The sequence below is a fragment of the Poecile atricapillus genome, chromosome 1 (assembly GCF_030490865.1).
Source record: "Poecile atricapillus isolate bPoeAtr1 chromosome 1, bPoeAtr1.hap1, whole genome shotgun sequence".
Taxonomy (NCBI): Eukaryota; Metazoa; Chordata; class Aves; order Passeriformes; family Paridae; genus Poecile; species Poecile atricapillus.
This window is the reverse complement of record NC_081249.1, coordinates 17,398,766-17,424,808: the sequence shown is the minus strand read 5'-3', so window position 1 is coordinate 17,424,808 and position 26,043 is coordinate 17,398,766. Positions and strand designations below refer to the sequence as shown.

At 41.0% G+C, this 26,043-nt stretch overlaps 2 protein-coding genes across 2 annotated transcripts in view; both read right to left on the bottom strand.

Moving 5' to 3' along the window:
* Positions 1-1,853: 1,853 nt before the first annotated feature.
* PIGA (phosphatidylinositol glycan anchor biosynthesis class A) lies at positions 1,854-10,004 on the bottom strand. The gene is made up of 6 exons (XM_058828937.1): positions 9,908-10,004; positions 9,025-9,683; positions 8,334-8,466; positions 7,137-7,269; positions 5,727-5,933; positions 1,854-4,104 (listed from the first exon to the last, which is right to left on the bottom strand). The coding sequence occupies exons 1-6, from the start codon at positions 9,946-9,948 to the stop codon at positions 3,841-3,843; spliced, it is 1,437 nt and encodes a 478-aa protein (XP_058684920.1). The 5' UTR covers positions 9,949-10,004; the 3' UTR covers positions 1,854-3,840.
* Positions 10,005-21,799: 11,795 nt separating this feature from the next.
* Positions 21,800-26,043, bottom strand: part of VEGFD (vascular endothelial growth factor D) — a 30,651-nt gene continuing 26,407 nt past the window's right edge. The window contains exons 6-7 of the mRNA XM_058829164.1: positions 23,926-24,121; positions 21,800-22,469 (exon numbers count right to left, since the gene is read on the bottom strand). Coding sequence (XP_058685147.1) covers positions 22,343-22,469; positions 23,926-24,121 — 323 coding nt within the window. The 3' untranslated portion in view covers positions 21,800-22,342. The remainder of the gene's footprint in view (positions 22,470-23,925; positions 24,122-26,043) is intronic.

The window sequence follows — 26,043 nt, the reverse complement described above, 5'->3', positions numbered from 1 at the left end:
TACACATGCTTTCAATTACAGCAGCGTATTTCTAATGTATGTAGTTGGGATTAAACTATCAAATGTATTCAATCAAAGTAAGGCAACTGGGGAAAAAAGGAGTCAGAAACACTCAAACACAAGAGATGAGAACAAAGACATGCATACAGAGCCTGGCTCCTTCTTTTCTATCAGTTTGATCTAATAAATGGCATTACTTCCCATACAAGCATTTCATTTGCATCCTTAGGTCAGCACACTTACAACACTCCTGCTTTCAAAAAGAGATGTGGAGAGTGACTCACTGTTTGCTCTCTAGCCAATGTGGGATTCATCTCACCTATCTGCACACCAGGCAGGGTCTGGTTATTGAAACTTCCTGGGCAGGAAGCCAGCAAATTCCAGCAGCAGCCAATGCCTGTGCTCCCAGGGAATGTACCAGTCCCTCCTGGTAGGGAGGGACTCTTCAAGGAGTCCTTCCTTGAAGAATCAGAATGTCCAAGACAGCCAGACAAGCACAATTAAACCAGCTCCTGCACAAGTAGCATCTCAAGAGTTAGGACAGTGTTCAATCACATCAGGATCTGAAAGCAACCTAATCTACCTGCTACATTTACAAGAAAAATGTGTAATTCTGGTAAAATAATAAATTCAGATGCATAACCACATCCTGCCTTCAGTATTGTTCCCTTAAAAAAAATCCACATTTTATCTATGTCAATGCTCAAGTTATTAGGGAAATCTGTGGAAGTCAACATACTACTGAGTGTCATGATGCACAGCAAATATCATGAGAGTAGTTTAATGACGGCAATTAAACCCTAAAAATATTGAAATACTCTTAATTTTAAAAAAATCTAAATATTAAACCATTTTGAGATTGATTATTCTTTTATCTATTTACATAAAGTCTGTATTTTACTGAAGCAGAAAGCACCAAAGACTTTTACAATTAACTTTTAAAAGCCTAAGTATATATGAAAAAAAGGGACTAGTAAAGAGAAAGAAATATCAAAAAGAGAAAAATATGAACAGATGCAGAAAAACTTGACCATAAAAAAAGTAAATTACAGTATTTTCCCTCTTTCAGATCTATCCACACCCACTAAAACAGTGAGAAGGAGTCATATCTATCTATACTTTACTTGATGCTTGTATGGTATATTGTATCATTTAACCTACAATTTTCAGTTATCAACACTTTAATTCACAGTGTCTGCACATAATGTATTGGAAACATTTCTCCTTGTGCCTGGGGATGGAATTTCATTGCAGTTTGGGGAGGACCTTCTATACAGGTGTTCCTGCTCCTCCTACACACCAGAGGCTCTGCTCTGTGCAAGACATTGCTTAATTAGCGTAGCTCTCTCTTTGCTACCATTGCCCTGGTATTTCCCAACAAACTTTACCTACAAGCACAATTGAAACATTTTAATTTTTTTAGGAAGTTATTTTTTTTAATTTCTAGAAACACTCATTATCTCAGGTTATTTTTTTTTTTTTTTTAGTATTCTGCTTATTTTATTTAACCTTTTTCGTGTTACCCACTGATATTCTGTAAAACTACATGTTTCTGTGGCATCACCCTTTACTCCACTGCACGAGGCCAGTGAGTGAATCATTCCCACAGAGCTATGCATAATACTGAGTGCTTTTATTTGATAAACCAGCTTTGGGGTTAAGTTTATATGGCAGCTTGTACAGAAAGATGATTACTAAAAGATATTTTCCTAAGAACTCCAACAACACAGTGGTGGAAAGCAGCATTATGATTTGCATTTCTGTATTTTCTAATTATATGTTCCTGCATATTAATGAAATGTATCCATTCTTTATGGAAAGGTAAATAAACCTCTAGATAAACTTTACACTGGTCTTGTAAACAAGACTATAACAAGGTTTTATTACGTTACTCATAAGTACACAATGTTCCACAAAAGAAAAATGTACTTTGAAGAGATACACACAATCCTTTTGATTTGTGTTTGTAGATGTTGCAGGAAACCAAACAGAAATATAAAAGAACAAACAAAATATTACTAAAAACACACACATATATATATATTTATATATATATATACATATATATTTATATGTATATATAACATTTCCCTGGAGTAACAATCAGTATTTTCAAAAGGTTGTTAGAAATCTGAATGCTTGAATAGTATTTAAAAAAAGTAACTTAGAGAAGTAAAATATTAGCTTAATTCAACCCATTTATCCTTAAACCTCGTGGCACCATTTTAGAGGACTTCCATTTTTAATGCAGAGTTTGAAAAACTCAAATTGTAATATTACACACTGTATGTTACATATCAAAGGCTAAAAACTCTCATAAAAGAAAATAGACTTTATATATGGCAATTATTTACATTATCTTTGTGTTTCATGAAAATATGTTCAATGAAATTATAAAATGTTTGTGTAATTACATCTCTACCCAAACAACATGAATTTGGCAGAAGTAATGTGTTAAATACTACCCTTCAAGGGTTTGGAAACAGAATTTTCATATTGCACAGTTTTAATATTAATACAGTGTCCGACAGCACACAATACTCCAGAGTCATAAAACAGTAAGCTTATCATCATTAGTGATGCTTGAAAAAGAAATTAACCCAGTGCATCAGACAAGGGGCAATTTTAGAGGTGATTGACACAAATGAAATTAATGTCTCTTCTCACACACATTGGCACAATGCTGTGCTGCCTCTTGCCCCACGTACACATCACTCAGGCCTGCTCACAGATCTCCTTCTCTCTGTCTCTCCATGAAAAGCAGAGCCACTGGTTATTTCCACTTCAGGGACACCTTCCCAAGATTTCACGTGCAGAACCTGCCAGCCAGCATCTCTGACGTGGATGAGGCGAAGTCGTTCACCCTGAATGCTGTCCCTCCCAGAGATGGACTGAAATGCCACTTTGGTCCTAAGTGAGGGCAAGGAGAAAGAAAAGTAGGGGGAAAAATGGGATGGGTGGGTGGGAGGTGGGAGAGAGCGAGTAAGCACAAGTGCGCTTGTTAAGCCCTTCAGTTTTGCTCTCTCACACACGTGTTACTTCACGCTTTGGCACAGTCTGCTGGAAGTTTTCAGGCCTGAGATGTTTCTGAAGGCTGTATTATCTCTAAATAATACTATTTCCTTGCCTATGTACCGAAAAAAAAACCAACCTGAAACCACTATAAGCTTTACGTCACTTTCACACATGTAAGAGAACAGGACAAATTTAGCACCTCTGAAAATATCAGAAAATCATTATGGAATTTTGATTTAGCAACAGGATGAGCACCTCTGACTAGGGAAGAACTTCAAAATAACAGTGCTATGCAGGCAAAACCTGTCACTGGGACACAACTGCTAGAACTAAGTATCTGAAATTTACATGGTAATGAACTTTATGACTAATTTCAAGTGCCAATTCCATTTTAGGAGAAAAAAGGTGTATTTTGTTGAGTTGTTAATTACTTTGAAAGAGGTCTTAAAACAATAAATATCAGGGATTAGCAGGAACTACAGTAAGCTAATAATTTTTATGTTTTACTTTCCAAAACACCTTAAGTCCCTCTCTGCAATGTTCAAGTTATCAAGAAAAATCTTGTATTTTTGTTTCCAAGGCTTCTGACAAGTATAAAAACCTATGTTCTCCTGCCAGCTTTCAGTGCAAAAGAGATGCCTATAAATTTGCATGAATCCAAAACTGAACTAAGAACATCATCCTAAATTGAGGTAGCACATTGAACTGAGTTTCTTTCCAAGAACTTCAGAAAGAAACTAAAGAGTTTCTGAAGAGTAATGTCTCTGTCAGCAAGCATTAAAACCTTTAGTGACCGATGCATTCTTCCCTCTCCACCTGAGCAATTTAGGAGTTTGGAAGGTCTTCTTTAACTCTTTTTTTTTTCCCAAAAAAATACTGTTTAGTCCATGCACCCTTAGGTCCTGTAGCGTCTATTGCAACATCAATAATGGAATCCGGAGTCATCCACCTCAGAAACGCCAAAAGAAGGAAGTTCAGAACAGCAAAAAAAGCAAAAATACACCCCGTCACTGGGCCACAGTGAGTCATTAGTCTGTCAAGTCGCTCCTTGATTGGTAAAACCACTTCATCTGCAACTCTGTCATACACCTAAATGGAGAAGAGACAGAAAGTAACAATACATAGCTTCTACCTCAAAAGTCAGGCAGTACTTTGCCATCACTAGGCAAAATAAATGATCTGTTCTTAGCTACCAGATGGGACAAATACTACCCCCCAAAAGCTTTGCAGATCCCAAGTGCTGATTTATGAGTCTTGGTCTAGCTATTTCATTCATTTATTTAAGGAGAAATATGAAACATTTTCCTCTTTTACACACTTCAGAAGTATTTCATTAACTAGGAAGCCTGCATCATTTGTCTCTCATATACTATGATACAGAAAGGATTGGGGGTTTTAATTAATTGAATGGGTTCTAATCTCATATTCACATCAGTCCTAGGAAGAGCTTGAACATGCAATTACTAGATTTTAAACACGAAGATGGATGAACTCATAGGTGAGTTTGGCACTGTTCCAAATCTCTGTATTTGAACAGTGAAGCAAATCATAATAGGATCCTGATTTTTATTTAAAGAAACACTACCTCAATTACTGCACAAAGCAAATACATGCTACTAGTGACTTATTGTACATGTCAACCACAGCCAACTACAAACTCACTACAAACCACTCTAAAAAGGCTATAAGGACACAGATTTTTCTTATGAATGTTACAGACTCCATTCTACAGGTAACTTAACAATTTGCTAACAACTGTCTTCTGTAAAATTTAAGATCAATGCATACTTCTACCAATTCTATGATCATTTTCCTTCATGAAGTACTGGTGGGTTTTTTTAAGAAAAGGCTATATAAACCAAACTCAAATCTAGGCTAATGTCTGTAAAAACTTTGCAATTCAAATGTTGCCTGCAGTTACAAAATCATAAAATGAATGATACTGATGGGACTTGAAAATAGTAAAATAAACTGGCTGCACAAGGCACTTTGAGGAGGCTTGTGAGAGATATGTAGTTGAGTGTGGTACAAACTAAGAGGCATGGGGTTCAGCTACTCTCTCCTTCCTGTAACACAGGAGGTGAAGTCAGAAGTGACACATCTCCACAGGTGTTTGTAACATTAATACAGCCAACATTCTTCTCTAAAGGCACAGTTTTTATACTGAAGTGCAGTTCTAGTTCTGAAGTATGATTTCAAAACTATGAAAATTAATTTTCATTACAACCACAGCTTATGTAAACCCACCTGTGTTCAGCCTTCCAGCATCGAACTACCTCTCATAATTTTGAACTACTTGCTAGCACATGGCAAAGCTTTGTCATAAACTGTCCTTACCTTGTCATACACCTTACGCAGCACATTTTCCAGTTATGCCAGAAAAGTTACTTCATGTGAAGACTTGAATAAATAAATTAGCAGAAATCTAACTAAAGATCTAGGCTTTTCTTCACAATATTTACCAGCAATTATGGCGTGTTAGAACATACAAATAGGAAAAAAAAAAAAAAATCAATCACCTATCCAGAAATGTATTTGGGGACAAAAAAACCGCATTCTCTGAACCTTTTAAAACCATGTATGTTTGACAGGAAACATGCTAAAAAACTACACTGGAATATTACATGGTGAATGTGCACAGTAATATTTCAAAGCAAGAATTGTTTCAGAAATGTACTTTCAGAGAATTTAAAAGAAACAATTATACATACTTTCTCAGTTCTCTCTGCTACATTCCTCCACGTATAAAATGTCTTTACTTCATTATGAACAGCTTCTGGAGATGGCAGAGTTCCTGATCTGAGCTGGACAATAGCTTTTTCTAGTCCATCACACAAAGATTTCACAGAGGGCTCACACAAAATGATGAGATTTTCTGGAAGTACCTCCGGAATCCCACCAACTCTTGTACTCACCACCTTTGAAACAAATGAAAGAAACAGCACACATGCAACATAAAAAATGAAATTGTGTGATGACAATGCTATTACATTGTTTAGATGCAGCTATTTAAAAGAATAGGAAAACATCATGGTTTGGTAACTTGACCTGTATGTGAACTAAAGGTGTAAACCCCAGGGAAGACAGAGCATAGCAGATTACCTTCAACATTATCCAGAATTATTCTTTGGTGCCATGATAAAACAGAAGACGTGGTCTAACAAGTGGTTATGAGACTCCTTTCTGAAGGTGTTTTCCACAGTACACAACTAAACCTGTGTAACCAGATTTTGGATATTTCCTCCACAGTATCTCAAAAAACCTGTTACCTCTATTTGCAGAGGATAATTTTACCACATACTAAAAATTTCAGTTTCCTAGGTTACTGAACACTTGCAAAAATTTATTTATACTAATCTGAATTATTATTTTTAAAGGGAAATCAGAAATTACTAAGACTCACATATTGCCCAATGTTTAAAGATGATTGCATAAAGAAACTGCAGAACTTCCTCATGTCTAGAGAAAAGAAATGGCAAGAGAATAACTACAACTAGATATTAACCGATGTCAAAGGATACTGAAGTAAAAAAAAAAAAACCTGAAGTCTCTCACATTTTCTATACTTACTGTAGATTAGGTACTCCTATTTGTCTGTTTTAATACAGTTTCTTTATATTTTAATGTGAAACTCTAATTCTTTATGGCTCAATTTCTTTTTAAGTCGTCAATCTGAGTTGTAGATTAGTTAGAAAGGGATTTTATGGTTCTCTCTCTCCCCAGCTTATCTTGAATCCCTAAATAATAAGGCAATTTTTCTGCAGCTCCTTTCAAAGTACTGTCAAAGTAAACCTTTGTTAATATCAGGTACCCCAAAAGTCCATAAAGGAGTACATACAAATTAGTATTTTGGAGAGGCAGTCTGGCTAGTTCAGAGTACTAAGAGCAGATCTACATGTTATTCCCAATTCTGCACAAAATTCTTCTCAGAGCTTAAGCAGTTTCAGTTAACCTTTCTGTCTCAGTTTCCAGGTGATCTGTAAATGGGGATAATATTTGCTTACCACTGTCAAGACAGAGCCTCAGATGAAATCAAATGTCAGAAGCACATCTTATTTCATAGTGAAACTTGTTTAAAATGTATGCATGTTTTCTGGATATTGAGCTTGCTTTTTTTTTACCTGTAAACCACAGCTTGCTGCCTCCACAATAGCCATACAAAAGGCCTCAGTGAGAGAAGTGTTGAGAAAAATGTGCCCCTGAACCAGGACATTTCTAACATCCTGGTGTTCCAAGCCTCCTAGAAGACGTACCCTGCATACAAGAGAAAAGAAGAAAAAAAAAAAAAAATAAACACAAGATTTGGATCATAATAATGCTGTGTAGTGTTACATATATTCTGAAAAAGGTACCAATGGTTCACCCTTATATAGTGAGAGAACAAAGGCACATCCGTTTAGTTTTCTCTAAATTTTTCCAGCAGTGGAGAAGTAGAAGATTGTGCTTTTTTATTGTCACACTGAAAGAAACTTCTGAAAATAAAGCTGGTGGGAAAAGTTTGTTTTCATGGCATTTTCCTCCAGAACATTGAGACTGAACCTTCTAGTTCTGCAAGAAAAAATGGCCTCATTCAGTTAATAATTAAGATTTGTCAAATATATTATCTGAATTTTCAAGGTAAGGTCTGACCAATCTGAGTTTGACAAAGGAAAAAGTTTTTAAAATACAATGATCAGCAGCTATCATCTTGAAGAGATATTGGAAAACAAAAAAGGGTAAAATGAGAATGATACTAACAATATTAATATGGGGAATCACTGACTAAAGTACAAAACAGGCAAGAAAAAACCTAGAAAATAAAATGAACAACTGAGGACATGAAACTGTTCTTGATCAAGAAAACCCCAAAGAAATACAAGACTGCATATGTATCATGACAACATTCTGGCAACATGATAGCACCAGGGAACAAGTCTGTAGTATCACAAGAAGACATATGAGACAAGCACTATGCTTAAGAGTTTCATACTGAAATAATAAATTACTAGTAGTCATCATCACATGCAATGGCACAAATGAGCTGTTAACACCTGATGCCATAAGAGATCCAAGCATCATGGTTGCAGGGAGGGGTATGATGAATTTATATCTAAGTCAGCAGCCAATGACTTGAGTGAAGGCACATTCAAGGCCTATTCACAGAAATATTAATTAACTTCCTGGATCATAGTCCAGCTCTCAAAGTCTTCAGTGTCTGGTTTATGTGCCTTGCCTTTAGGCCTCCAGCCTCAAGTTTTGGGGTTTATCTTGGGGAGGGAGGCAGGCAGATCCCCACCCCTGAAGTACCTTGAAGGGTCATGGTCACCCACAGAACAAACCTGTCATGTAGCTGGTATCTCTCCCGGACTTCTTCTAGTACGATTCGTTTTGGTCCTTCTCCCCCAACTAAGAAATGTAACTCCGGATATTTCTGACAGAGCTCAGGAATTATACCACTAAGCAAATCAATACCTAAGAGTAGAGAATTTAGGGCAAGCCATTATTGTATTTGATTTCAAGAACTTCTCAAGATGTAGCCCACATCTACAACTATATCCAAGAGCAGAAGTAGCAAAAAAATAAAAGTCTCCTGAAGACAGTTAAACAGCTGTACACAAAATATGAAAAAAACCACAACTTGTGGCCTCTTAGGACTTAAAAATGGAAAAAAAAATCTCTTAAGTTGACATCACTTGATTAAATAAAAAACAACTACAACATTTTAAAGAAAATATATAGATTAGGCCCTAAATCTTATGTGCAATATGAGCCAAACCTTCCATTTTACAAACTGCAGTTTTTGATCTCTTCAGGATTACAAAGGAAACGCACCTCTGAACCCAACACGTACAAAAAGAAACGTACATTTCTTCTTCTTGAGCTCACAAACACAAAAGCTTGGAACAGCCACCTCCCCACTCTCAGTGAAAATTCCATCCATTCCACAGATACAGCCTAAGTGATACCTGACCAAGACCTTTCCAAAGGGTGAAAACAACCAAAACAAGGTCACATTTGATCCCCCATTACCTTTCCTATAAACAAGTCTGCTGACAACAACAATTGTTATTGTACTGTCATCCCTCCTCGAGGGGTCTGGAGTGAACTCGGTGGGATCGACAGCGTTGGGGATGACAGAGACTATCCGAGGGTCCAAGGCCGCTCGCAACACCGTGTTCTCCTTACTCGTGTAGGAGACACAGATGATGTGGTTGGTGTCACACAGGGACACCGTCAGCAGCTTGTTGGTCAGCACCGAGCTGACATCGGCGAACCCAAAGAGGGAGTGGTCAGTGAACACGGTCCGCAGCCCCATGGTCTTGGCGTGGAACAGGGCGTCGTGGGCCATGGCGGAGAAGGAGCTGTGGGCGTGCACGATGGTCACCCGCTCCCGCACGAAGATGTACCTGAGCAAGGGCAGGCTGTGGAAGAGCGTCGTGGCCGTGGACTGGTTGTACATCACCTTCAGGGGCAGGTAGTAGACTTTGAGCCCGCTAGTGAGGTAGCGGACGCCCTTGCGGTGGCCGTAGGCGTGGGTGACCACCAGGACCTTGTGGCCGCGCTCGATGAGGCACTGTGACAGCTGGTACACGTGGCTCTCCACGCCCCCCATGTTGGGGTAGAAGAAGTCCGACACCATGCACACGGTGTGCGCCGCCGGGCCTCCGCCCTCCATCCCGGGCCCGCTCCTGCCGGGGGAAGGAACCACAAGGCGCCATCACTCGCCGGCGGCCGCTCGCGACGACCCCCGGCCCCCTCAGTGTCCGCGGCGCCTCCGGGCCCACCGTACGTCCCGCGCAGGCCGCGCGCAGGGCGGGACGGCACCGCGGCCCCAGAAAAGTCCAGTCAGTGACCGCGGCGACCGCCCCGGGGAGCGCGGGTGGCGCTGAGGGCGGGGGAACCGTGCACGTACCTGCCGGCGGCCGGCGCTCCCTGCGCGCTGCCCGGCGCCATGTCCCCATTTCCCGGTCACCCGGGCGGCCACGCCCGCGTGGGGCCGCGCCGCAGCCAATCAGCGCCCGGCTCTGCGTCACGCGGGAAAACGCGCGCCAATCGCTGCGCTGGACGGTGATTGGCTGCGGCGCGGCCCCTGCCCGCCCCGAGACCCCGCCCCGCCTCGGGACCCCGCCCCAGCTCCCCATCCCGGGATCCCGCCCCGGGACCCCGCCCCAGCTCCCGACCCCGCCCCCGCTTCCCATCCCGGGATCCCGCCCCGGGACCCCGCCCCAGCTCCCCATCCCGGGATCCCGCCTCTCTCCCAGCTCCCCATCCCGGGACCCCGCCCCAGCTCCCCATCCCGGGACCCCGCCTCTCTCCCAGCTCCCCATCCCGGGACCCCGCCCCGCCTCGGGACCCCGCCCCAGCTCCCCATCCCGGGATCCCGCCTCTCTCCCAGCTCCCCATCCCGGGACCCCGCCTCTCTCCCAGCTCCCCATCCCGGGACCCCGCCTCTCTCCCAGCTCCCCATCCCGGGACCCCGTCCCAGCTCCCGACCCCGCCCCAGCTCCCCATCCCGGGACCCCGCCCCGCCTCGGGACCCCGCCCCAGCTCCCCATCCCGGGACCCCGCCCCGCCTCGGGACCCCGCCCCAGCTCCCCATCCCGGGACCCCGCCTCTCTCCCAGCTCCCCATCCCGGGACCCCGTCCCAGCTCCCGACCCCGCCCCAGCTCCCCATCCCGGGACCCCGCCCCGCCTCGGGACCCCGCCCCAGCTCCCCATCTCGGGATCCCGGCCCGCTGCCGACCCCGCCCCAGCTCCCCACCCCGGGACCCCGCCCCGCTCTCTGCTCCACCCCGGCTCCCCATCCCGGGATCCCGCCTTTCTCCCGGCTCCCCATCCCGGGACGCCGCCCCGCTCCCGGCCTCTCGCATCCCGGTATCTCGCCCCGCTCCCGGCGCCAGGCAGTGAGGGCACCGCGCTAATGCAGCAGCGATGTCCTTGCTGTAGTGAGAAGCTGGTCCCGGACGGTGGTTGTCAAAAACGTGTAGTACGGAGCTGCTGAAAAAAAGTGACCTAAATGCCGTATAGGGATGGGATTGCCTCGAAATTCCAAAGGCTTTGCTCTGCCCCCAGTGGAGAAGCTCTTCTGGTGTGTTTGCTGGAACTCACGAAATGTTCTACTCTTCTACCCCAAGTGCTGAAAGCTTGCTGTGTCTCAATGGAAATAAATTTTTTAAAAATGGCTTGTATAGACGTTCCAGGAGCTTGAACACTGGGAAAGGAGCTGGGTTGGCATCACTTGGCTATGTATTCCTGGTCTTCTCAAGAAGCCTTACCATCAGCCTTTTTTGCAGTTCCAACACTCTCCTGACTGCTGCTGGCTGCCTAGAAGGGTGTTCATGCTATTCCTGTATGTTCCCAAAATTATGCTTGGCAGCTCCTTCTTCTTGCCATGATTTCTGATACAAATTTTGTAAGATTTGAGTCTGTCGTGTCTCGTATGCAAATGTGTTTGTTGTGAGTGACAGTACAAGCTGACCTAGGCTGGAGTGCTGGCCGGATTCCTGAGACTGAAGCTTGGACAGTTGTGGTTTGGAGGCACTGATCCTGAGAAGGACTTAGGAGGAAACCAGGCACTTTGTTTTGGGGACTGAAAGATGTGAAAAACTCCACTGTTTTGAATAAGGAAAGCACTGCTCATTGATTGAATTTTTCTCATGTGGTTCAGAAAGGTGGGACCAGCACTGGTAAATCTGACTTCATCATCAGGTGCTTCTCTGGCATGTCAAGAACCTGAATTTCAGAATGAGAAGCTGAGTGTGAGGCCAGAAGAGGGGAAGCTTCTCACCAGCAACAGCAGGGTGTGAAAGAAGTTTGAGAAGCAGGAATCTGTAGGGGTCCTCATTCTCAGAAGAAACTAGCCAGAGTGTAAAGCTGTGGCCTTGAATTGCATCTAGGAAAAAGCCACCAAAGTAGTGCTAGGAGAAGGAGGAATGGACTTGGGGGGTCTCCACTGCAGCACCCCATGTGAGCTCTGGCAAATGGTGGTGGTGACCTCCCTTGCTGTCACACTGCCCTGAAGAATCAAGCTGTCAAGTCACTCCAATTTTAGCTGTCAGGAAAACAGTTCTTATGGTTTTAACTATTTGGAAAATTATTTTTGTTAGATTAGTTCTTCATGTGTGTTCTCTAGAGAAGTTGTAATTCTTGGAATGCAAACTTTAAAACCCTGAAGAGAAATCATAACTGGTACATGACATAGCAGCCCCTTTCTTTACTTTCCTGGCTGTTGGTCATAGGCTCTGGATGTCTTTTTGAAGGAGATCAGGGATGGTGGCCAACCTTCATGCCTTTGGCCTGGCATGTTGGCTTTGGTGGTCTGACATCTGTGTTCGTCATTAAATGTGTCTTGTTGAGCATAATGTCATTCCTGTCAGTGGTTCAGTAAATCCCCCTGGATCTGAAGCCTTCTCCTGTTGTCCTGTTCAAGGGAACTTGAAAAATTTGTCTACTAAGGAGCCTAGGAAAAACCTTAATAGAAAGGAATCTTTGCCACTACCAAGTTGAAAAAGATGCTGCTAAATTTTGTCTCCACAGCTGTTTTACAAGGATGGGATAACATTCACTTTTCACTGTCTGTGGTGTTGTGTTGCGTATTCATAAAATTGTCACCGATCCTGGTCATATCCAGAGTCTATCCTGCCCTGATCTGAGGTGAAGCTGATATTGAAGGGACCAACAGCTGAAGAAAATGAAATTTTCTTACTCTCTAAATCCTGCACTCAGTATATTCACCCCCTCACTTAGAGCACATACAAGGTCAGAGTGAGACTGTACAATAAATAGAGAGTAAAGATGTAAAACCTGTGACAGCAGAGTAATTGCCACTTCCAAGCCTGGTCTTTGAATGCTCTCTAGAACATCTCATAAATTGAGTTAATGGACAGAGAAGATGGAGGACACTCAAAGAGACTCCTGTGTCTTTGTTCAGGTAGCAGATGCCATCGTGCCTCAAGGAGACCTCTTCAGTGTTCTTGAAAATACAGGAAAACTTTCTGCCAAGTACTCTGTGCTTTCAACTCCCACTCAGCATCCTCTCAGGATGAATTTTCCACTCTATCCCCCAGCCTGTTGGGTGACATTGCTGTTATTCCATGTCTGTATGGAGCAAAGACTATCATCATTTGTGATTGAAGTGGCTTTGCTGTGTTATAAGCTGGTGTAATAAATTAATGCATTTATTTACACTCAATAAGCCTAAAGCATGCACATTTATTATTAAAAAAAATAGTAATTGACAAAAAGAGGCTATCAGTTATTCACAGAGTACTTCACAAAAGAGCTGTGAAGCAGTGCTGCTCTAGAGCCTAATGCCATGACAAGGGAGCCATAGTGCTCCTGGAAAAGAAATCTTGTGACATGGAATAGTGGTGTGAGACTGCACAACTGGCCTGAGGTGAAGGACATTTTCTTTTCATTATTCAGGAAAGCAGAAACTGTTGGAAGCCACAAATGAAGTACATCAGTGAAAAATAGTACTGCTGAATGGAGAATTGTGGCCTATAGATGTATCATAAACTGAGACTGGTTAGTGAAACCAAGCAGGACAGCCAAAGACAGTCCAACACCTTGTTTGAAAAATGACAGTGTTTGCAGTTTTTGATCCTGCTGGAATTAAATAGGCTCCAAAACAAAGAGGAAAGCAGTATTTGGAATTGTTCCTCTGAAGAAGGAGGACTAATTGTCCTTCCATTTAGTTTACTTTTACAGGGTAAGGCTGGAGAGCCTGTCCCTTCTAAGATTCCTGCATAGCAGGAGTGAGTGTCCAGCTGTCTGCCTCAGCAGTTGTTTTTTGCTGCTAGGAAATAGCAACAGGATCTAATAGATTTCTATAATACCTTAGAAAGGTTGGTTTTGCCTGGTTTCTACTGCATATGTCCAATTTCATTACCTGGCTGGAATACCTCCCATAAAGCAGCCAGGAAAAATCATGGTTTTCTCATTCAAGCACCTGAATTTTCCTATTCATGGAATCCCACAGAAGCTGGCTAAAATTACATGTTAACGTACTTCTAAAATACAAGTTTAGAGTTGAAGGCTTAACAAACCGCAGTGCTGTCTGTGAAGGAAATTACCATTAAACACAAACCAGAGAAAGGGCTTCTTTTCTTGAAGCCAAATTTCTCTTTTAGAATGCCAGGAAATAAGTTAGTTTTCCATTTTACAGACTCTTGTCCCTTCCAAGCAGTTTGGAATTCATCTGTGGGACATGAATTTGCTAACAGAAGGGAGAAGTTGATTGGCAAGGCTGAAGGCTGTGTGTGTTGGCTCTCACATGTGTAACCTGTGCCTCTCATGCGTGCCTGGAGGTCACAATCATTTGGTCATCCTCTGCGCACTACAGTGCTCTTCCCCAGGGCCCAGAGCATTCCCTTCCCTGTCAAATCAAGTCAGTGAAGGTGAAGAAGGACATGAGGGCTTGGGAATAGTCCAAGGATACCAGGAGTAGCTTTCAGTCCTCTGAGCTTACAAACAGGTTACCTCTCCAAGCAGGACACAGGACAGGACAGCTGCTCGCATCATGGGCTGTTACTGAGAAGAGTCCTCTTTTACACCACCTGCGAGTGGTCATTCACCACTGCCGTGCAGGATCCATTCCAGTACCTGCACACTTGGTCTCTGGTCCCTCCTGGTCCCTAGAAGGAGCAGTCATGGCAAACAAAGCCTGGATGGTGCCTGTCTCCTACCTTCCCAGCCAAGGCAAGCGAGTGATCCAGATTAAGTACTCGTCAAATAGGGCAGAAAAAGATTCCTGAGCACGCAATGCAAAGTGATGTCTGTGCCTATCCTGACATTTTAAGTCTGTCAGAAGTACTGGTTGCTTTTGTACTGGCAGACCCAGGGGATACCTGTCCTGCAGCCAGCATGCCATTACTATCAACTCTCTAACAAGCCATCTGACTAATTTGACAGAAAGACACTTCTGCCTGTGTCTGACTTGGATCAAATGATTTACAGTAACACACAGGTCTGATGTCAGCTATGAAGCCACAGCATGTTGACCACACTAGACTTCTAGACTTGGTTCTACTTATTTTATTTTTTTTTTTTTGTCAGCTTCACTAAATTTAACTGTCTATTTAGTTGAAGATCTCTTTCTGCTTTTGCAGCCTTGAGGCCACATCAGAAGACTTTAACACCAGTATATCAGCTGTGCTAGAAGAGAAGGCCTGTCCTGGAGGTCTTCTGTTTGTATCTTTAAAACTGTGCTTCACAAACTTTTAACTACTCCTGGCAATTTATGTCATAGGGTTCTACATTGTATGATTCTGGGAGTTGGCACAAACTGGAGTGGCAGAACCGTCGGGTGGATTTCAGCTTTAAAATGCTTACAAAATGGGTTTAACTGAAAGTTGAGTATATATGAGGACTTTTTGGTGGAGGAGAAGAAAGGTACAGTGACAACAGTAGATGGAGCTATTGGAAACTTAAAGTGTGTTTGTCCTTGTGGTGCTGCAAAATATCTCTGTGCAATGCTGAAGAACCTTTAGCTGGTATGTTTTATTTCCTATTACTAATGCCCCTACCACACAAATGCCCCAGAACATTTTTAGCACTGTTCTCTGTAGTCGTTATATCAAATAGAATAATACCTGCCTGCATTCTACAGTTTGAATTTAAAGAAAACTGAGTTTCTTATAAAAAATAAACATGAACTATCTATAGTTCTATATATTGATACTATAATTAACTCTATATTGATAGTTTGAATCCAGATTTAAACTGTAAAGCAAGAATAATTAATTTTAATTGTACTTTAAAATCCATTAAATGAGACACAGGCTTCTTTAAATTGATACTGTTACTGTAGGCTTGACTATCTAGAGATGAAAACAAGGCAAGGTCTGTGGAGGAAGAAGTAATTTTTATTTGATTGTTAGAATTGAGAAAACTCAGAGGGGCATGCAAACCATTCTCGAGGTGTGAAATGGAAGCCACAGTTTTCAAGCTTTGTGTAGGCTGGAAAGTGCTGCTCCAAGGTTTATTTAATTGATGTGGAGCAGGGAAAGGTGAAAGGGTAACTGTACTCCAGGGGACAGAGAGAGAAGTGTAGGCATTCTTAGCTCTGAAAACTTGTAGGAATGAGCTGTGGGCAGATTTAAAATGGGATGCACAGGGAAATGGAGGAAGAACAGAGAGACTGAGATGACTTTCAAGGGATTTTCATGATATGCCTTCATAACTCAGCTACAGAAAAATATTGATGCTTATTCCAAGGACAATATTGATAAGACGCATTGCATAATTCTTGTGGAGGCATTAAGCTCTTCCTTGTTTTTCATCACTTATATTGGTGATTTTATTTTGAGGACTGAATCAAAATATCCACTGTGCAACTATATTTGAATGTTTAAACACAATTCTGAAAAGTTAGTCCATTAATAGGAATCAAGATACACTTTCCCCAAAAAAATCAAAGGAGGCACATGAGTGTGCATAGACAGTGGGGTCTGGGGTCAAGGGAAAGTTTTGGATAAATGCTTTGCCAATGAGCCACCTAACAGAAGCTGATGGGTTAGTCTGGGTATCTTGCATTACCTTTTCAGCTGGACCTGTGATCCTAAGCCACATATCAGAGATAGTCTCCACCTATTAAAAATACAACTTAGCATAACAAAGTGGGGCAAAAGACTAAGTGAAATGCTTCCTACCTTGTTACCTTATTTTTTTTGCCACTTAATTTGTAATCACACTCCGTAACTAGGTATTTTTGGTATAACTGCAGTTGTATTTTCAAATATATAGCATATACCAATGCACACTAGAATTAAATCATTGATTACTCAGCCATAAACATTTTAAAGGTACCTTTAGATGTTTAAGAAAGGAAACAGTTCATGCTAAATTATGGATCCCCCACTGTTCTCAGCCTGGTATGACCTTTCATATTGAGTAGTATTGTAAAGTATGATAAAAGTGGAAACAAAGAAGAGTGTTAATTGCATTGAAGTCAAAGTGCAGACCAAGCCCTGACACATCATTTTCTGTACTCCTTTTGTTTTATTGGCCAAAAGAGGCACTTGCTTTCTATTTTCATTTAGAACAGATTTTTTACCCCTGAGTTAAAAGTTTTTAGTGGGGTTTTTAAGTAACTGCTGATGTAGGAGTTTGAAAAATAAAGTGAATGGCAGTACATCACTTGTAACCCCTACTTGTTTTGTTTGTTCGTTTTTTAATGTAGACTTTAATAAATGAGAAAAAATATTTACTTGGCCTGCTATCCACCTTGTCATTCCAGACAGAACAATTCACTCCATAAGTCCAGAATTAGAAGATGACAACCCCTTTGATATTTTAAAATATTGAATTTTAAAATTGAAATGAATATACCAGTTATTTAGAAAATACAGAGGAAACAGGCAGCTGAAGAAACTTCCTCAGATTCAGTTTTGGGTTCTCGAGATTTTCCTTTCTTTTTTTTTTACACTACTGTAAAGCAAAATAACTTTAATCGCATAAATCCTGACTTGCAGTGGTACAAGAAAACAAAAAATAAACCTAAGCAGATTCACATTTGTTTTCTCTGGAATACAGGAAGGGACCTTACGAGTGAGCTGGAGTTGATGCCCAAAGGATACATACAGATTTATATGTTTGCAGTGTATATGAGTATGACTGGATTTATGAGTGCTCTGTCAACCCTCCCATGAATAATTCTTGCTATAAGCAATGTCACAGCATATGACCTGTGATAGCTTTTGAAGTAAATGAGAGCAGTACTTTCAAGACATGCTTGAATTTCTTCCATCTCACCAGCATTTGGTAATATCACATGTACCTCTGTCCTTCTGGAAGTCAAGTATGGCTGTTGCAAGTAGATAAATATTTCCTGACTCTTTCAATGTGGTGTGCATATTTAGCTATTATTCTGATTCATATTCTTCCTTGTCCCCTTCCTGCAAGAAAGCACATATAAGTAGAAGCTAGCTACTCATAAAATCTGATGGTCTGAGAAATATCGTGTGTGTTTATTTAGAATTAACAATTATTATATAAGTATTGTCCTTCCTATTACATACATAACACAAATATCACATTAAAGACATCCCTCACTATATAAAAATTAAGATATACTGCAGCAGAAATTTTTAGCACTATTATTCTGCCTATGAAATCTGTAAATCATGTCCATATGCCTAAAAAGCAAGTCATGCTGAACACAGTCATAAAAGGCCTTTCAAACTTCAAAGAGAACATTCCACTGCACAATAACCTTCTCTCTCTGAGGGTCATTTAGTCATAGGTTAAGAGTTAATGATTTCAGTCAAAAAACAGATCTGCTATGAATTTTACATACCTCATTTAATTCTTCTGAATTGTTATATTTAATATCCTAATTAAAAGTCAGTCTGATATATCAATATGAAAGATAACATAAACCATTTCTACTTTAAAGTTTGTTGAATACTTTTAAATGAAAAATCCAGAATTCCACCAACAAAATAGCATCGAACTTTTGTAGATTATCATCAAAATCTAATTTTCTGCATGTGTTTGCATCTTCACTCAGACCCTCCTTTTAGTCCTAGTCTTCCACACAGAGGATTAATGGCTATGACACAGACTTAGTGACATTCAGATATTCTGGGGGCTGTGGCAGTGAAGACACACCACTGTCATTCACAGCACAGTGCTAAAATTATTGAGCTTTTCCACATGGTGTTTCAGTGAATGCTACAGATATGCACTACACACTCTAGCTTTGGTAATTTTCTAATGATTAGGAAAGCAGGGTAGCAAAGGGCAGCACCCTACAATAGAGACTGGCACAGGGCTTTAGGAGCAGATAATCTGTTGGGGTAGGGATTTTTTGTAAAAGAAATAGGTTGTAAGATGCCTGTAGGTTGCACCAGAGCTGGAAATCCTGCTTGAAGCATGCAAAGTATATTCTTAAGGCTTCTGGAAACTAGGGCTGAGAACCTCTAAGGAGAATTGAAATTATAAACTAGATAAAAACCTGTGTGTTGGCTGCTTAGGTCATGCTTGCTCATGAATGCCACCACAAGCAGTTCTCTTTTCCATCTTCACAGTAAGCCTGAAAGCCATTCTTAATCCACAAGTTTTCAGGCACATTGCTCCTGCAAAGCAGAAATCCCTCACAGAAGAATCTGTCAGGGGGTTAAATTCAGTGAAAAAAACACTGAATTTTGCATTGACCTCCCAGTGTGTTTTTGATGATCACACATTCTCTGTTGCTTATGCATGCTTGTATCTGTCCTAGTTTGGACTGGGATAGAGTTAACTTTCTTCTGAGTAGATGGCACAGTGCTGTGTCTTGTTTTTAGTATGAGAATAATATTGATAACACACTGATGTTTTGGCTATTGCTAACTAGTGCTTACTCTAAATCAAGGGCTTTTCAATTTCCTATGCTCTGACAGAGAGCAGCAGCACAAGAAGCTGTGAAGAAGCATAGCCAGAAGGGCTGACCTCTATGGGCCAAAGTGATATCCCATTCCATAGTACGTCATGCCCAGAATATAAACTGGGGAGTTAGGGGAGTCCCATCACCACTGGGGTGGACTGGCCATTGGTCAGTGGGTGGTGAGCAATTGTGTTGTACATGATTTGTGTTTCTTGGGTTTTATTCCTCTCTCTCCCTTTTCCATGACAATTACTACTAGTAGTAGCATTCTTTTTCTTATTCTTGTTGTAGCTGTTATATTTAATTTTGTTTCAATTATCAAATTGTTCTTACCTCAACCCATGAGGTTTACTTTTCCTTTCCAAATCTCCCCACCAGGGTGGTGGTAGAGCAAGTGAATTGTGGAGTGCTTAGTTAACAGCTGGGGTTAAACCACAACACTATCAAAAATATTTGCCTAAGTGTTTAACAAAGTGAGCCACAAGAACAAAATTCTGAGGTTAAAGGTTAAATTGACCCAGAGGCTTAAACTGAAAGAAGCCTATAGATATAGCAAGATCTCATCTCACGCCATCCCACTGGGATCTTCAGTCCTGCAGTGGACATCGAGGCACAGGTCTCTTTTGCAGTGGAATGGGGAAATGTGAAAAGCTCAGAACAGGGTTCACAGTGGTGGTCAGTGATGGGACCTTTCCAGCCCAGGTATTCTAATGGCCATTGTAATCTCCTGGAGGTTAGGTGGTTCATGTTCAAATCCCCCTCCATCTCTGTGAGAAAAGCTTTGGAACATGGTTTTCAGCCCCTTAGTGACTGCTTTATCTGAGAGCCTCCTGGGGTTGAAGCAGACTTACTTGTCTCTGGCAAAAGCGCTCAGTTTTGAGAAATGAAATTGATATATTCACTGGTCAGGATAGAAAACCAAGGAAGCCTCTACAGATCAACACTGACACAGATGTAATTAATACAGCACTCCAGTTGCTAAACTCCAGGATAAGCTAGGAAATGTAAAAGCTTGATTTCTTCCCACAGAATTTAGCTGTACAAATACTTTTGTGTGGTTTTGCATAAAGGTGTATTTTCACTCTATATACCTCTGTTAAGTGTCAGGTTTGCCTCTGCAGCTCCCTGGCTTTCTGAGGAGCATGCTACAGGTGTAGCTTATTGGCAACACAGCCATTTGGGCAGAGTGCCTCCAGATGAGATAGAGAAGTGATGGGGAAGTTCACTCCTTTTAAGGACCCCTGTGCAGCTCGGGGACCTCACCACCACACAGGTGTTTGAATTTAGAGCCTCTTTGAGGATCAGGGGAGATGTGTGTGCTTGTGCTGCCAGGCTGCTTCACCTGGTGTTGCACAGGGATCACCTTCCCCTTGTTGTCCGTGCAGAGTCCAGGCTGTGGCACGTGTCCTTTGGGCTGGAGGAGCAGCCACAGGCAGGAGCCCAGAGATATCAGAGCAGGAGATAACCCTGCTGCAGGGGCTCCAGCCAGGCTGCTCACAGCCCAGACTCTGCTGCTCCATCAGAGGATCCCAGGCCAGCTCCCAGAACAGGTACCACTAACAGCCTGCAGGTATGTTTGCACAGACCTAGGTCCCAGCTGGCTTAGGAAACACTCACAGCACTCAGGATCAAATCCTAAATGCCTTACTGAGACTTGAGGCATGTTAAATTGTTTGGTGCTTTGTCCAGCCATTCAATCAGTCTTACGGGGTTTGGCTCTAATTTTATTATAAAGCAATCTATTTTTCCTATATGAATAAAAAAACCCCAAACTTAGTTGCACATCAGAATTCCATTTTCTGTTCCCTGTGTTGTGTCAAATGTTCCATCTCTGTAGCATTTGTTTCATATACTCTGTTCCCTTTGTTCACAGTGCAGTGTAGAATTGGAGAATTCAGCAACTCGGAAAAAATTATACAGATGTCAAGAATATCACTTCCAGTTCAGGATTATTGCTCATAATATTTCGTCTGGATTAGCTCACACCAGACTTCAGTGGCTCAGAAAATAATACTGCCCTTTTACCTGGTCTGGTTAAAGCACTCTTACTCAGGCCTCACACTGGGGAGAGGAATTTCAGTGCAAAGGAGATATTTTCATTGCATGGTAGGCTGAAAGGAAGACCATCTTCTAGTGAGCAGTGCTTTCCCAAAAAATCACTGAAGAGCTAGCACTAGTGTGGTGCTATCCCCTTAGGAAGATTAACACACTACACCAGGAACAAATAAATAAATCATACATGCTGTCAGGCAGACATGGGAAAAAATGCTTCATTTTTACTGAAACTATTGGGTCAAGTTACCTTGTTTCGACCTGGGTTTGGGCAGAAGCCAGTCCCTGTGGAACAAACGTAAGAAAACTGTACTTGAAATGGCTTTGGGGTTTTCCTTATTTTCTTTTTTTTGGGCAGAGTTTTAAAATAACAGAGAAAAATCAAATCCACTCGAATAACTGATGTATTTATTTTCTTATATACACTTAAATATGGCACATCTGACAGTAGTTGTACAATAAACACAAAATTATAATCAAAGCTGGACAGTAGATCAAATAACTCAGTGCTGAACCTATTAGAAGCCAAATCCTGTACACTGAATTTCTGGAGAAAGTTTTACCCAGGAGCTGCATTAGCTAAGGATTCAGAGGCTAAGATTATCAAGTCTCAATTTCTGAATGACTGGCTGGACACTGTGACTCTATTTCCAATACAGTTTCATCTTCCATAACGTAACCTTGAACTGGTACCTCCCAATCTTTCTTCCATGCAGCCAGAAATTCATCAGCTGTTGTTACCTCTTGGAGAACAATTACCAATGTCCCAGAGGACTCACTTGCAGTTAGTGATTACTCTAATAAATAAATGCAGACTGGATTAATTCTTCTGCTATTAATGTGGAAGATGTTCATGTTTACTATTGTTTGAAAGTCAGTGACAACTACTTTGCAAAGCAGTGGATTTTCGAAGAGTAGGGGAAGCTCAGTCAAGGAGTTTCTCTGCTTTGGGACCCATGAGTACCTTTCTTCTCCTTTGGACAACGACAATGCCTGGAACACACTGGTTTGGCAGTTGGGCATGTTCTGGGTTGGGATGGACATCTGTCTTCACAACTATTTGATAAAGAAAGAATGCAAAAGAGAAAAGCATTTTAATATGAAAATTCTTCACTGTCATATTCCTCAACTTTTTCATCATTGAACACTGCAATGCTCCCTACATATAATTTGGGAAAGTGTTGATGTCTTACAACACAGGGAGACAGGAATTTTCTGCCTCAGTTTTTGTCTACAGCAACATGTCTTGCAGTGGTCCATTTGTTCTGATTCATGACTTAAGTGATGCTTTCCTTTCTTGAGACCAGTAAAGTACTGAAGGTCAGCACTGGATAGTGCTGCCCTTGGACTCTGCAAAGTAGCTTATCTCACTTCATGATTCAGCTTTGCTTCTCCAGAAGTACTGCACATAGCTGTCTGGCATTAAGGTCCTGTGTCCAGATTACAGGAATTTTTAGAAGCCAAATTCACATAAACAAATTATTACATTGCTCCCCTCCCACCTGTCTGAAACATATAAATAACCAAATTTTTCCTGCTCATTTTTAGCTCTGCTAATTGTTTTAGCTATTTTTATACTTGACAACTAATTTGGGTTTGTCCTTGTTTCCAAAGCTGAACCTGAAGATGCAAAGGGTAATTCTTCCACAGCATCTTCCCTGTCAATGAACCTATGAAGCCACTGAGAGTGGATCCTGTGGGTGACCATTCAGTGAGCTACAGCTCTGCCAAGGCACCCAGGGAAACTGGATGCTGACTACTCTTATATAAACTTTGAAACTAAGCTACTGCATGCTCCTGGGTCTCTACATGGATCCAGAGCTTTCTGAAAAATTTTAAAAAATTAACTAATCCATTAAAACAGGTGTTTTAAGACAGCATTTTCTACCTGTGATTTGACACAGAAACCTCAAAACTAATAATACAGATTAGGGAAATTCACAGAATGTACTAGCCCCAGAACAATTTTTCTGCTTCTCAGTGGAGTCAGAGCTGATTGAGTAGATTTATATGTGTAAAAAATTGCATTAGGCTTAGAAAATTACTTGCTCTGAGAACAAACTGGATATGGAATGTGCTGTGTGTTCTGTGTGCAAATTTAGGGAGCCTTTGTCCCTAACCATCCATGAGATTGCCTTCAGCTGGCGCAGAGAACAGCTGTCACAGGATGGGTTCTGCCTACCTACAAGACTTGGTATCTCATTGCAAAAACTAATATCAGTTGTAGTACAGGTTTAGTCATCATTCCCTAAAGATTAGCAAGAAAAAACAAGTAAGTGGTAAGTACTGACAGTTGAATAGCGGCCTTGTCTAGATTTCTTAAAAATACAAATAAACCTTAAGTTCCTTTTATACGGTAAGTATTGTAAATATAATCTCCATCATCATTATTATTATCATCATCATCATCATCTTCCTAACTTCAGCAAGGTATTTTATCCCAGCTAATTAAGAACTTGCAACTCTAATTCATCTCTTGCAGTGTAGACACTGAATGGCAAGGATCACTTACCTGCAGGTTTCAGCATGAAATATCTTGTGTTTTAGAGCACAGCTCTCCTGGCTCTCCCTACACAAATAGCAGCTGCAGTTCTCTTTACTTTGAAAGAAATCTGTGGGACACTTATGTCTACAGATGCATTCACAATTTTCTTCATCAAATTCCATATGTTGTCCACACATAGCCAGCTCAGCAAGAGGAGGGAGTCCTGCAATAGCACATACATCTTTTAGCACTAAGCTTTGCACAACTAAATCCTGCTTTTGAAGAGACTATGTTCTCTATTCATTAGGACTCACACATGTACTTTCTGATAGATTCCAGATTTCACAATTTCTGTCACAACTTTCTGTGCAGCAACAGACTTGAGAGGATTGAGCTGATTATTTCACTTTATTCTAATACTGCTATTTCTTATGGGTTGAACTTAGCACAAAAAAAAAAATTGGGGGATGTATACTGCTAGAGTCTAATGTTATGTTTTGGAATGCACAAATATTTACTGGACAGCAAGTTTTAAAAAAATAATCTCAAAAGGGATTAAGTCCATACCCGTGACAAAAAGACACATCCATGCAAGCTTCCACACCCACCACGTTTGCTTCACTACACAGTCACTGCAGAAATTTTTAAGGACTAATGCTATGTCTACTAGGGGGCAAGCTGGTCTAGCACTTCAACAAGGAGCACATTTATATTTGTCAAAGATGAAAGAAAATACTTTGTTTCAGAAAAAAAGCCAAAACAGCCAAGGGAACTCACTGTCTAATATCTTCCCTGAAAATGCACATCTGGAGCACAATATGAAGCTAATCCTAGCAAAAAGGGAACACATTTTGTGAAAGCTTTATTAAAATGCAAGCAGCACATCCCCGGTTAAAGGTCATGGCATATAAGGTGTCATTGGGAAGGTAATTTCCTGTAGCTTTACAATTAGCTCTTGGATATAACCTATGGAATGTGAAATGTAACCTGCACCTCTGCCATCTGATCCCTGATCTCAGGGGTCAGAAAAGGCTCACACATTACTTGAAAAAAATTTTCATTATTATTTACTCAATGCTGAAAACCCAGTATCTCAACAGAATGAAATCTAAGGCCTATTGAAAGGGAGGAGGGAGTCTGCCCAAAGTTCTTGGAAGACAAACCCTTTCCTTGGGGTGATAAAGCTTGGCATGCATGAAGTGGTGTAGAGTGTTTCTATCTCACTTTGTTTCAACCTCAAAGACAGATTTTAAGTTATTTTGTCCCAGCCACCTGCCAAACACAATTTACATCAGAGAATGATATTTTTTCTGAGGAAGTATTGAGTCTATGTCAACAAAGGCCGTAATTCAACAAGCCACAGATTTTAATGCTCCAAGCTGACTTTACTTAAGACTCTGAGTTAAGAGGGCTCTGGCTATTCTCAGTATTGGAATTGCATTTGGACTCAGTCTGAAATACAGAGTACTAATTCTTTCTGGACTGAAAAGCCTAACTTGTGTTTGACTGCCTAACCTGATGGTCAGAGGATCTTATCCAGAGTGAGAAACAATCCAACAGAAACCACTATGCAAATTATTTCTTGCTTATTAGCATTAGGAGATTGTAATCAGTAGACCAGTTTATAAGGTTATTTAGCTTTATTTTAATTTGCTACTCTAGAAATTGCTTGCCATATTGACTTTTTTTTTGCTTTGAATGCTTTATTCTTTCTCTTGCTGAATGTAGCTTAAAGCAAAAAGGCAAGATTTCATTCTCTCTGTTTCCTCTAGTGCTATGACCATGTTATTTTGACCAATACAATTTCCTGAGAAAAAAAAAAAAAAAACTTTAAAAAAATCTTACACAGGACTTGGAGAAAATATAATTTCTCTTAATATTTATTGCTAGTAAGTATGTTCAGACTTACACAGTTACCACCCAAAATATTTCCTGCAATTTTCTTTGACAAATAAAAATTTTACAGAAGTAGAGGAAGAAAAGCAGTTACTATTCTTCTACAGATTTTATACTTTTCCATTTCCTTCCACAGACCTGAAGAAATATACATACATACTCCTGAGTATGTAAGGTGTATCAGTTTAAAATATTTCTAAGTAACTTAAGATTATCATTAAAATACTCAAATATTTTGAAAGGTTATAT

Excerpts from the sequence above, each read along its gene's own strand:
- PIGA (XM_058828937.1), bottom strand. The coding sequence starts at position 9,948 with ATGGCGCCGGGCAGCGCGCAGGGAGCGCCGGCCGCCGGCAG. Across the intron at positions 5,934-7,136 it reads CAGCAAGCTGTGGTTTACAG|GTGGTGAGTACAAGAGTTGG; the intron begins GTAAAAAAAAAG and ends TTTGTTTCAAAG. Across the intron at positions 4,105-5,726 it reads TAGCAGAGAGAACTGAGAAA|GTGTATGACAGAGTTGCAGA; the intron begins GTATGTATAATT and ends TTCTCCATTTAG.